The 13,623-nt window shown below is 38.6% G+C and overlaps 1 protein-coding gene across 3 annotated transcripts in view; it reads left to right on the forward strand.

Moving 5' to 3' along the window:
• UVRAG (UV radiation resistance associated) overlaps positions 1-13,623 on the forward strand; it is a 318,236-nt gene that overhangs the window by 233,532 nt on the left and 71,081 nt on the right. For all 3 annotated transcript variants that reach the window (XM_008020188.3, XM_038005456.2, XM_038005455.2), the window contains exon 13: positions 9,362-9,440. In XM_008020188.3, coding sequence (XP_008018379.3) covers positions 9,362-9,440 — 79 coding nt within the window. The remainder of the gene's footprint in view (positions 1-9,361; positions 9,441-13,623) is intronic.

Below are 13,623 nucleotides of genomic sequence, written 5' to 3' on the forward strand. Positions count from 1 at the left end.
TGATTCTTCTTCTTTTGAGGTAAAAGTTATATATAATGAAATACACACTTTTTTTTTTTTTTTTTTTTTGAGAAGGAGTCTCACTCTGTCACCCAGGCTGGAGTGCAGTGGCATGATCTCGGCTCACTGCAAGCTCCGCCTCTCAGGTTCACACCATTCTCCTGCCTCAGCCTCCTGAGTAGCTGGGACTACAGGCACCCACCACCACGCCCGGCTAATTTTTTTGTATTTTTAGTAGAGATGGGATTTCATCGTTTTAACCAGGAGGGTCTCGATCTCCTGACCCTCATGATCTGCCCACCTCAGCCTCCCAAAGTGCTGGTATTACAGGCATGAGCCACCGCACCCGGCCAGAAATATACAAATCTTAAATGAACTATTCTCAGTTCCATCAAATACATATGCATCTGTACAGTCCAGCCCCTGTCAAGATACAGATCATTGACTCTCCCCTGAAACTTCCCTCTCTCTGCCCTCTCTCTTTTTTGTAGTTTTGTATTTGTATTTGTATTCCCTCTCTCTTTTTTCTAGTGAATCACTGTCTTTCCCAGTCCCCTACTTAACTATTGTTTAACCATAAGCATGCAGTATGAACTTATTGTAGGTTCTTTCATCCTCAACACTTAGGTGGTTTTCAGTTTTTGGCTATTATGAGTAAAGTTGCTGTGAACATTTTTGTACATGGTATTTTTTTGGGCAAATGCTTTCATATATCTTGGGTAAATACTCAGGAACAGAATTGCTATATCATAGGATAAGTGTATGTTTAGTTTTATAAGTAACTGCCAGACCTTTTTCTGTAGAGTGTAATGTACATTTTATACTCCCACTCAACAATATATAAGAGTTCTGGTTGCTCCACATCTTAAGTCTCTTAATCTGGAGGTTCTCTCCTTCTTTATTTTTCCTTGCAATTTTTTCCTTGTTGTGTAAGTTAAACTTACTCTGCAGATCTCTGTAAAGTTCTCACATTTTGGATTTTGCTGATTGTATTAACATGTGTATCTTTCCCCTGTGTTACCTATAAACTGGAGATAAAAACTTAGATGATCATACTGAGTTTTCTTGGCAAGAATACTTCATAGGTGTTACTGATGCTTCCTTTTGTATCACATTTGGAAGCACATTATGTCCAGTTATCTCTTTTTTGTGTGTAATGTTAAAATTGATTAGTACCCCTGGCCACTCTTAGTCTAATCTGCCCTCAGTAATCTTTCTGAGGAAGGATTTTAGATTGAGTGACATGCAGTGGTCTCTCTAGGGGTGATTCTGATCAAAGGCCAGAATGACAAGAAAGTGTCAGCTCTGGGAAGACTTCAGGAGCAAACACTTAAAAAACAGAGAATAGCAAGTTCAAAAGTCCCAAAGTAGAAAACAAGCTTGGCATGTTCAAGGAACAGAAAGAAAACCAGCATGACTTGAGCATAGCGAGTGCCAAGGAGAATGACATGAGGTAGAAGTGGCTTTAGCCACATAAGGCCCTGTGGGCTACCCTGTGTGGTTTAAATTTTATTTCCAGTGCAGTGGAAAATCTTTTGATGGTTCTAAGTAGGAAACTGTGCCACGATCAGATTTGATTTTTCAAAGATCAGTTGGCTGTGGGAAAGAGGGAGAAAATGTCCGTTGTTAATCATGCTTTTCATAGATTGTAACTTTAGCCCGAAGCAATGGATATCTGTTACTTTCTGTGTTACTTTAAATTGATTATGATGTTTAAAATGAGATATCACTTACGGGGGAAGGTTAAATGGCCCTTAGAGTAAAGTTATTAATCCAAAGAAAGATGGAAACTTAAACAATAGATTTCAGTCATTAAGTATTAAATGATAAATGGAAATGGAAATATTCTTTTAAAATGGCTTATTTTTTAAAGAGTACATTTTGGGCTGGTTAATAAATGTGACTTTTTAACATGGAAACAGATGCTCAAATATTTTCAGTCCCCAGTGTAACCCCCACAGCCAGCCATTTCCATCTCACATACCTATGGCCTGCCTTATACTTTCACTGCATTACCATCAACAGTTAAAACTTCAGTGACACTATACAACATAGCAGAAAAATGTGAGGTTTTTTTCCCCCCCTCTTTAGTCTTGGCAGAGTAAAACATAGTCCTTTTTACTCTACCAGGTGCTTTACTTTGGCCATAATAATTTAGTATGGGTCTATAGCCTTTGGTCACTTCCCTTACTCGATCATAGGGGAAAAATAGGGGCAGATTGCATGCTGCTGGCATTTTACATTAACTCTTTTTTCACAGGTTTTTTTTGTTGTTATTGTTGCCCTGGAGAACTTGAATGAGGCTCGTGTTGTTTTTGTTGTTGTTGTTTTGTTAATTGCTTCTTTAAAGTGCATGTATCCTTAAGACTTACCATAGCCAACCAAGAACTGGTTGCTCCTGATAGATAGTAGGTCGTCCCACCAGTTACACAGACTGGTATTCCACAGGAGGAGCCCAGTAGGTATTCATGTTATAATCTATCCCCATTTCTGAACCCCTAAGCATACCAGAGTTAACTCACAATTTACTATAGTTGTTGTAGGGGGGACTTTTGGGGAAAATAAACATTGAAAATGTCTTTTAAAATGAGTTTTAGGTCCGGGCATGGTCACTCATGCCTGTAATCTTAACACTTTGGGAGGTCGAAGTGGGAGGATTGCTTGAGCCCAGGAGTTCAAGACCAGTCTGGGCAACATAGTGAGACCTTGTCTCTGTCCCCCTGTGCAGAAAATTAGTCAGGTGTGGTGGTGCACACCTGCCGTCCCAGCTACTTGGGAGACAGAGGCAGGAGTATCACTTGTGCCCGGGAGGTCAGAGGCTGCAGTAAGTCATGATTGTGCCACTGCACTCCGGCCTGGGCGATAGAGCAAGATCCTATCTGAAAAAAAAAAAAGAATTTTATTGGTTTTGGCAGATACCCTGATTTAATTTTGGTTACTTCTTTAAATGTGATGTAGCCCTCAAATAAAGCATGAGGCACCAAGAACAAGAATTGTGCACATGTGAATGTGAATCATGAAGTGTGGGAAAATTAATGCACTACCACTAGAACATGAAATAAATGAATATGGAAACAACTACGAATCGATCTCTAGGCATTAAATAGGCAACAGGAAGGTCAAAGGAGAATCGTTGAGTCCTGGAGTGGTCAAGGGCAATTTAAAAAGGAATGTGTGGCGGGGCGCGGTGGCTCACCCCTGTTATCCCAGCACTTTGGGAGGCCAAGGTGGGCGGATCACGAGGTCAGGAGATCAAGACCATCCTGACCAACATGCTGAAACCCTGTCTCTACTGAAAATATAAAAATTAACTGGGCGTGATGGCACACAACTGTAGTCCCAGCTACTCGGGAGGCTGAGGCAGAAGAATTGTTTGAATCCGGGAGGCGGAGGTTGCAGTGAGCCAAGATCGCGCCATTGCACTCCCGCCTGCCAATAGAGCAAGACTCCATCTTAAAAAATAAAATAAAATAAAATAAAAATAAAAATAAATGTGACAACTTGAACTAGATCTTATGAAGGATGGAATAGTGTTTAGATAGGAAAGCAAGAAAGATGGACACTTTCGAGAACTAAGTAAAGGCAGAGAAAGAAAAGTGAACTTGATGTGTTTTTGACACTGTGAGGAAACCTCTTGAGCAAAAGGTGACAGATCAATTGGGCAGATGGGTCAGATCACTTAGGCCTTGAAAGGTAGGCAGAGGAGTTGAAATTTAAAACAATAACTGATTATGAAGCAGGGCTGAGAAGTGACATAAGAGGTCTTCCTTAAGAGAAAATAATAACTTATATTTGTGTCATGCTTTGCAGTTGCAGTGTACTTTCTCAATCTTGAGGTGTTGTATCCTCACAAGATACTTGTGAAGAAGGCAGGAAAGATGATAGTTTCTCCACTTCACAGCTTAAGAACTTAGCATTAAACTAGTTATGATTTACCCAAGTTCATATAACAACTAAGTATGTAATGGAGCTGAGACTGGAAAAACTGTGTCTTTTCTGTCGTAATTCAGTTTTTAAAAACGTACTAGACTTCCTAAAATCAATCTGACAGTGATATGGAGCATGAACTGGCATTAAGGATTCTGGCTAGGTAGTAAGCAAACTGATAAGAGCTTAGAACAATGACTCTCAACTGGAGGCAGTTTGAACCCCTTTCCCCACCCACCCAGGCAACACTGGGCAATACCTAGAGACATTTTTGGTTATCACAGCTGGGAATCCAGTGCTATTGGCTTTTAGTGAGTAGAGGATAGAGATGCTGACCCTGCTAAACATCCTGCAGTATATAGGACAGCATCCCACAACAAAGAATTATCCAGAGTGGCAGCAGGAATGGAGAATGTTACAGAGTTGAAATGACTTGTCAGCTTGGTGAAGCACTGCATATGTAAAAGGCAGATCAGGTGGGTAAAGTTGAATGCCACTCTACGTCCAAGTAATTGATAGAGAAAAGTTGTAATGCCAAACTAGTGTGGACAGGAGAAAGTATACTGAGTTTGAGGTAAAGTCATGGCCTCAGAATATATTGAGTCCATGTTGTCACATTTTGTATAAATACTAATGGCAGAAGTAATATGTATGATTTAAAAATTTGAATTAACTATAGCCATGTCCTCATCCCCAGTTGCCATCAAAGAACTCAATCTGGATGTGAGGCGCTGAAGGTGAAGGCGAGAAACTATCAGCAGCTTGGAGTCCTTTGTAAAAATGTCTGAGTTGGTGGGGAGAGGATAGTGTTTATAATAGTTGTATCTTTTATAAATATTTAAAGTTTGAAAATCAGTTTCTTGTCACAGCTTTTTTCAATTTGTGTGTGATATGTTTTTCATGGGTTAACGTCTCTAGGTGTGTATATATATTATATATACACACACATTTACATATCTATGTATATTTATGTATATAAATTTACATGTGTGTGTGTATATATACATATATACACATATATACACACACACACACATATATATAAAAATTAGTAAAAAAGAAAAATCCTGCTCAGGCTCAGCCTGTGCATATGAATTTCTTGTTTTGGTACTTCACTTTCTAAATTTCAGTCGGTCTACTTTGCAACCTTAGCTGCTACCTGTCATGATGACTCTTGGGCATTAGAGTCTCAAATCTTTCTTGGTTCCCGAAGGAAAAAATGAAATTATATTCAGTATGTTTAGTTTCACATATTCAGAGTTATAGAATCTTGGAGCTGGAGGAGATACTATGCCTCCCTGAGTCCAGTGGATCATCTAGTATTTGATTCCTCTTGTGTTAGTCTCTAAAGCTACTGTAAGTTACCACAAACTTCATGAGACAAATAGCAGAAATTTACTCTCACACAGTTCTGGAGGCCAGAAGTCCAAAATCAAAGGTCATCAGGGCCACACTCCTTTCTTTATCCTTTACAGCTTCTGGTGGCTCCAGGCATTGCCTGACTTGTGGCTGCATAGCTAAGCTCTGCCTCCATCTGCACACAACCTCTTTTCTCTTTGTCTCACCTCTGTGTTTCCTTATTATGATACTTACTAGATTGAGGGCTCACCTGACTAATAGAAAATGATCTCAACTCAAGATCCTTAACTATTTTAGATGTTTTCATCAAATAAGGTCACTTAGACAGGTCCCAGGGATTAGAATATGGACTTACCTTTTTGGAGGCCACTGTGTAACCCACTACATCCACTAAATACATGTCCATTGTTTGTTTGTGTTTGTCGCCCTTCTCTGCTTGGCTGCCTCTAACCAAGATCTTTAGGATTTTGAATAACTTTGTAGTGAAATCAATCTCCTGTAATGCATATACCATTCGCTTTGGTTCTCCCTGCTTGAAGCCATGCAGAAAAAAAAATGAATTATTTTTCTCTCTGAAAGTCCTTCATTTGTTTTCCCTGAGACTTGTATCCTCCAGGACAAACACCTTTGGTTCCTTCAACAATTTCTCTCAATACTGACGTCTATTCCCCTAATCATCCTGGGTTTGCTTCTCTAAAGCATTCAGAGGCAATAGAGAGAATACTGAATTTATTATTGAAGACCTAATACTGAGGCCATGTCTCTTCCACTTACTACTTAGGGGACCAAGGCAAATCAATTTATTTTAAATAACAGTAATACTGACTGCTTCATATTTCACTGCATGCTTTTTATAGTCAAATGGGATTGTTATAAACGTTCTCTAGAAACATAACCTTTAAGTAAGGATACAAGTGTTCTTCTGTCTGTTTGTAAAATACTTTCACTCCCAGAACTGAACATAGGTCTCTCAGTACAGTCTAACCTAGTACAAAGTAGTAATCACTATCACGTTCCCCAGCTGAGCTGCTCCTCTTCTGTTACCACAGCCTGGGATCACAGTAGCTTTTTTGGTAGTCATCGCGTAATTCTTAACTCATATTGAAATTGTTCCATACTAAAGAGTTCCAAATCGTTTTCACAAATAATCTTTTTAAAAAAAATTCAACAAATGTTTATTGAGTTCTGCTAGTAGCAGTGCTTAGACACTTGACAGAGAGGCAAAGAGGAACAAAATAAAATCGGTTTCTGCCCTCTTGGAGCCTACAGTATCATAAGGGAGACACACATTAACCAAGTAATCACACAGTGAGTGTAAATTTACAATCTGAGACAGACTGGAAAAAGAAAGGGTTGCAAACTGACCTAAGCCAATTTGATAGTTCACAATGATATGAGTATTTACAGTAGATAAAGGTGGGCTCTGATAATTAAGATTGGAGGTCTGCAGTTCTCCTCACTAACCTCTTCACCAGCTGGTGTTAGTTACAGTGACCGTAAGGCTCAGATGGAATTCTGTCACACATGTAATCTTATTTATTGCTTTCTAATTCCTTGATTTTTCTATTTATAGAAAGAGCCACAAGGTATGGTTCAGTTAAGGCCATGTGAAGACAGTAGAGTCAGTGAATTTTCAATGTGGAAATTTAATTTAATTTGAAAATAATATTAGCCATTTTAATTGAATATAATAATAAATTGCATTGAATCTTCATAGGAAATACATGGTTCATCCTTCAGTTATTTAATGTAATACTCCTTTAATGAGTCCTCTTTGCGATGTTATGGACCTACTTCTGGTTGTACTTTAATGGCCACATTCTTATCTAAAGCTTCTATAGCTTGCTAACGTAATTCTCCAATGTAAGATTTGTATCTTATGTTCTGATAATAGGTTTTGCCCTTTAAAATGGGTGTTTTTCAAGATTGATAGATCTATAAATCCATGTACTTTTGCAAAGTAAGATGAATGCATGATAGTTATAAGCTATTTTACTCTTCAACTTCAAGTGACCTAAGAATTTGAAAGCAATATAAAATGTAAATTCTGTGTTAATATTTGATCTGTCTTTGCATTGCCTTATTTGAACCATACCTTGTGACTTTTTGTATAAATAAGTCCCACTGAAGTCATAATAAAGTCAAATGTTGTGAAATCAATTTTTTAGGAATGTTGAAGCCTGGTTTTCAACGTATGCCGATCTCAATTTACTCTTCTAACATACGAAACAGTTTCTAGATATATACCTTGAAAATGGAGATAGCTATGGGTTTGGAGAGCTGTTCAGATAGTCTACATCTGAAGCTTATAGAATAACGGCTAGACAGCACAGAGGTTTAGGACTGTAGTAGATTTTCTCTAAAGTGCCCCTGTTGGGTATTTGCAAATATGTTGTTTCTTTGCAGGCTACCCCATCTGAATTTGAATGATTCCCAGACATCTTGCAAAAACCTGGTGTTGCACTTTGCTTATCCTGAATTTGCTATGCTGCCATTTTTATGCATCTCAATTTGAGGCCAAACCACATGTCCTAGTTTATTTTTTACTGTTTCAATTAAATATAAAGCTCTGTCTTCTTAATGGGTGTGTGAAGCATTTAGTGTTCCTTTAGTAGAGAATAAATACAGTTCATGACCTTGCTCACTCCCCAGCGCTTATAATTTTATAGTGTAACAAATTTGCCTTTGGATACTATATAGCCAGCAACTCCTGAGAATTTAATATAAAGCCCTTAAATTCTATTTCCTTTATTTTATTTCCTCTAGAAAATAATGTCCTTTAGGCTTTATGGAATGTATCTTTTCCTCAGACAATTAAAAGACAATTGAAATTAAGACTAGTAATTGTCACCTGCCATTCATTTCAATAAGATTATTTTATTCTTGAGAATAATTATATATCGCAGAAGGAAGATGAAGTTTTCTTCTTGACCCTGAATAGTTATTGATCTGTTTGTAAAGAAATCTGTATCAGATGCTAAAACTTTTGCTTGATCTTGAGAATCAGAAAACAATGACTATAGGTGTGCTCTAACGTTCTTCATTTGCAAGTATAAGGAAGGGGAATAGTGAGGGGAGTTACTCTCTAAAATAACTCATTATCTTTATGAAGATCCAGATCGCATGCCTTTGTTGCTCCAGTGAGTCAGGTTAAAATGGAAAGTCCTGTATGAGAGCCTTGTGGCACGAGCACATTGCCTTAGAGAAGTTGCATCCAAATAGCCATCCCTGTAAATATGAGTGAATATTTTAATGAATTTTGGCTCATATTGGCACTGTTGATTTCACTGGTCACCTTAAAAGAAACAGAAATCTTGCTGGACGCAGTGGCTCACGCCTGTAATCCCAGCACTTTGGGAGGCCGAGACGGGCGGATCACAAGGTCAGGAGATCGAGACCATCCTGGCTAACATGGTGAAACCCCGTCTCTACTAAAAATACAAAACATTAGCCGGGCAGGGTAGCGGGCGCCTGTAGTCCCAGCTACTCGGGAGGCTGAGGCAGGAGAATGGCATGAACCCGGGAGGCGGAGCTTGCAGTGAGCTGAGATCCGGCCACTGCACTCCAGCCTGGATAACAGAGCTAGCCTGGGTGACAGAGCAAAGACTCCATCTCAAAAAAAAAAAGACACAGAAATCTTATATATTGCTTCTAAGTCTGATTTTTTTTTTTTTTCTTTCCTAATCTTCCTCTCCCATTTAGTAGAAGTTGAGATGTCAGGTCCAAGATATTAGAGGGAAAAATTTCTGGGATCTTAATCTTAGCTAAGGTGGCAAGTTTATGATATGTAAATAGGAACCAGTGGCCTCAACTCCTTGGAGTGGATTGGTCACTTTCTTAAACATTAGTTCCTTGTTCTGTGACCTATTCACTTCTTCTTTTGAAAGAAAGCAGCTGTTATTCTGACTTAATTAATATTATGAAGATGTCAGTAGATTGCAATGACTATAACTAGGTGACTTAGTCCAGTTCAGATGTTTATACTGTATCTAAGAAATTTTAGCCTCTGTCGACAACTTGGAGGTTGTATTCACTCAGCTTTGGAAAATATCTGATCCTTCTTTACCTTTCTTAGGTTTCCACTGTATCCAAAAGGAGGGGAGAAGTTGCAATTTGATTATGGTGTCTATCTTCTGAACAAAAATATAGCCCAGGTAAGTCTCTGTTCTTCACTTATCTCCTACTTCCATGCATAGCCTCTTTCCTTAGATTGCTAGCCCTGTTTCTTTATAAACATGCACTGCAGTTGACCCTTTTATTTAACCAGTTACATTAGTAATACACAGTTCTTCTTTTGACTACATTTTTTTTCTGTGCCCTTAAAATGACTACAGGGAAGCAATGAATACAAATTGGAATCCTCTTACTAAACTCAGAATCTCTTTCTGTGTTTTTACTTGCTGGTAGACTATACTTCGATGTGTGGGCTTCATCATCTCTTGCCTCTGCAGCTTGACCAATTGTAATTTTCTTTTCTTAGGCTATTTCTAGGGACTCAGTTTGCATTGTTGTTTCTGGAGTAAAAGTTCAGTGCCTATGAAAGTACTTCATGGTATCCTCACTTTGTTATTCAGGGCCCAAAGGAAAAGACCAAGCACATGGCCTTTCCAGTCTGTCTTGGATGTTTGTGGCACTCTCAACATCACGTCAGTTAGGATCCCACCTAAATAATGTCTTTCCGTATGCCATAGTAAGACTATCAGATGCCTAGGTTTGTATTTTCCTGAAAGAAATATGTAGCATTTCTTTAGCACTTCTGGCCCTACTTCAAGATGTAGGCATTCCATAAGTTTTCTTTATTATAAAGGAAGACTAACTTCCTTTGTTTTTTATTTGTTTTTGTTTTTGTTTTTGAGTCAGAGTCTTGCTCTGTCACCCAAGCTGTAGTGCAGCGGCATGATCTTGGCTCACTGCAACCTCCACCTCCCAGGTTCAAGCAATTGTTCTGCCTCAGCCTCCCAAGTAGCTGGGATTACAGGTGCATGCCACCACGCCTGGCTAATTTTTTGTATTTTTAGTAGAGATGGGGTTTCACCATGTTGTCCAGGCTGGTCTCAATATCCTGACCTCGTGATCTGCCCAGCCCAGCCTCCCAAAGTGCTGGGATTACAGGCATGAGCCACCACACCTGGCCTCAGTCTGAGCACTTCTGACCAGTGACATGTGCCTATAATCCCAGCTACTCAGGAGGCTGAGGCATGAGAATTTCTTGAACCCGGGAGGCAGAAGTTGCAGTGAGCTGAGATCGTGCCATTGCACTTCCTGCCTGGGTGACAGAGCAAGACTCTGTCTCAAAAAAAAAAAAAAACAACAAAAAAAAAACAAAGTGCACAGACTAAGACTGCACTAAGGAAGAAGTAAATTAGAGAGCCACTCCAGCGATCAGCGATGTCAGCCGTGGTGGAAAGAGCACGTAGATACTACAGGATCCAGAGTTTGAGAGTAAAATTGGCATCATTTAGTAGAACTAAGTTCTGATTTGAGTTCAGAACGTCTCTTCTTGCCCTATTTTCTCTGTCTTGCTCTAGGCACATAGCTCCTAAGGTCAGAAGGCTGTTGGAAGCTTCCTGGTGAAACTTAATCCTGCTGAAATGCCTGTATTTCTCCATATATCCCAACTTCAAACATACACACAATATGCATATGTGTATAGACGTACACACATATGCACAAACACACTTCTTTCTTCTCAAGGGCCCCAAAGGATGGTATGACAAAGGATGATATAAAGTGTTGCTAAGAATACCACAGCTTGCTTTGAGAGCAAGACCAAGATGGAGGCGATGTGCAGGGGAAAACTTAGCAAAGTCAGCCCTCCTCATCAGACTCTCAACTCTCGGACCTGTTTGGTCCCCACTTCCCAAGAGGCCTCTGAGTTTATTATTAACTGAACCAAGGCCACAAGTATGCTGACCTAGTTTTACTCATCTAAGAAATGGATTGCTTGTAGTAATTGTGTATCCTCTCCAACTTTATATATGCTTTTTGAAAATTGAGAGAGAGAGAGAGAACAATCAATAGGTTAACTACTCTGAATCCATAGGGGAGCAAGCAAGTATCTTCCTATCTGGGTTTTCTTTTTTTAATCACACTAGGGGCAGTTTTAAAAGGAGGGGACAGTAAACTTCTTAAAAACTGGCTTTTTTTATATTTCAAAATGTATTCAGGAAGCTCTTTAAGCAGTTAGAAACTTTTAGAACAGTTGTGACCTTTCATTTTTTTGCCTCAGCTCTGTCTGTTCTGTCTCTTGCTGTTTCTCGGGGAAGCTTTCATTTTGTCTTTGACCTTACTGCCATCACTTTTTCACATTTTGATTTGTAACAAATGAAAGAACCATTAATTGTTATGGCTCCTAACCAAGCATTATAGCAATCAGATATTTCCAGCTTTTGAAGGTTTGTTTTTATAGACATGTAGACTAATACATGTTGTCAAAGGGGAGTTTGTCTTCTCAGCCAGTCTCATATGTACCCCATCTCTCAAGATGTGAACAAATCATACTATTAAAATGGCCTTACCTCAGTAATTTATAAGCCACATTAGTGGAGGTGGATGAAAGCATTGGCATGTGTTAAAGTGCCAGAGAAAAAGGAGTGAAGTCATTTAATACTGCATCCATAACTTGGTTGAGGATTTGAATAGTCAATAGGACCTTTCATCACAACCAGAAGTCATAGTAAAATCACTTTTTTGGTAGAGGAAATGACAGAATTTAGTAATATTTGTTACTTCAGTATTTGGGATCAGTCCAGCCCAAGTTTTGAAAGCACAAGCTTAGAGAGACAGGCCTTCAAGTAGAAATCCTCAAGTGTTGTTTGAAGAGCTGAGAGCACTGGTAAGGCCTGCTTGCCCTCTTCATGTCACTGCTGTCTGAAGGTGTGTGTGTGTGTGCGCTGGATTAAGTACAAGAGTGAGTGAAGCAAAATGCCTCGTTTTCAGCACCATTTATTAATATTTGTCAAATGCCAGCCTCTTCAGTTGGAAATAGCCTTCCTTGTTGGCTACCATGTAACGCTATAGGAATGGGCCTGTCAAAATTCAGGTGCAGTATAATTGACGTTGACTTTAAAAACCAGATCCTGCCATAATTTCAGTTAGTTCATGAGTACATTATATTAGAATTTGTGTAGAGAACAGAAATTTGCTTTTAATTCTCAGAGCATAAAAATTATATGTAAAACGAAAATTGTAATACTTTTATCTTACATTTGTGGAGAGCCTTATAGTTTGTAAAGTACATGCCTTATAGTTTGTAAAGTACATTCACATGATCCCTATCATCACCCTGCAAAGTAAAAAGGGCAGATACTATTAAATGGGTTTGAGGACAGCTTGGCTTTTGACATTTGTCCCTCCAGTGTCATATCACATGATTTGATAGGTGTGGCAGAGATCCCCTTACTTCTGTATACTTCACTGTTCTGTATATTTCCATCCTAAAAGTGCACCAAATCAAAGAAGACGACATTCCCAGATAGAAAAGGAAGCAAATGTTTTTTGAGAATGGAGACAAAAACTATTTTGCACATCATATTTCCATTAGCAAGCACAATGCCAGAAACATTATAAATTCTAAAGAAATTAATAATGAATGGTGATATAGCACCATCACACAAGAAACTAAGACTTAGAAAAGTTAAGTGACTTTAATGAATTTTAAAAATTGTGATACACACACACATGCACACACACAGAAATGGAATATTATTCAGCCTCTGAAAAGGACATACTGCCATTTGTAACAACACAGATGAACCTGGAGGACATTATACTAAGTGAAATAAGCCAGACACCGAAAGACAAAGACTGTGTGATCTCAATCGTATGCAGAATCTTAAATGTAAAGGTTGAATAACTAGTAACAGAGAGTAGGATGGTGATTCAGTGGGAGGGAGGGAAGGAAATACAAAGAAGCAGGCTAAAGGGTATGCAAATTTGCAGTTAGATAGGCTGCATAAGTCTGGAGATGTAATATACAGAATGAGGATTATAGTAATAGTGTATCGTGTACTGAAAATTTGTCAAGAGGGTAGATTTCTGCAGTTTTTATCACACACACCTATGAATATGTTAATTTGTTTGACTGCTGTAATCATTTCACTCTGTATATCAAAACATCATATATACCTTAAAACATGTTGTACCCCTTAGATACAATATAAAATTTTTTAAAGTTAGGTGACTTGCTTAAAATTCATTAGTTTATTCAACAGTATTTGTTGAGCACTTACTGTGTGCTGTGTACACTGAGTTAGGTTGCAGTAGGTAGAGCAGTGAATAAGATACACAAGATCCCTGATCCCTGCCTCGTTAATATACTAGACACAAAAGAACAAA

Source organism: Chlorocebus sabaeus, chromosome 1, assembly GCF_047675955.1.
Source record: "Chlorocebus sabaeus isolate Y175 chromosome 1, mChlSab1.0.hap1, whole genome shotgun sequence".
Taxonomy (NCBI): Eukaryota; Metazoa; Chordata; class Mammalia; order Primates; family Cercopithecidae; genus Chlorocebus; species Chlorocebus sabaeus.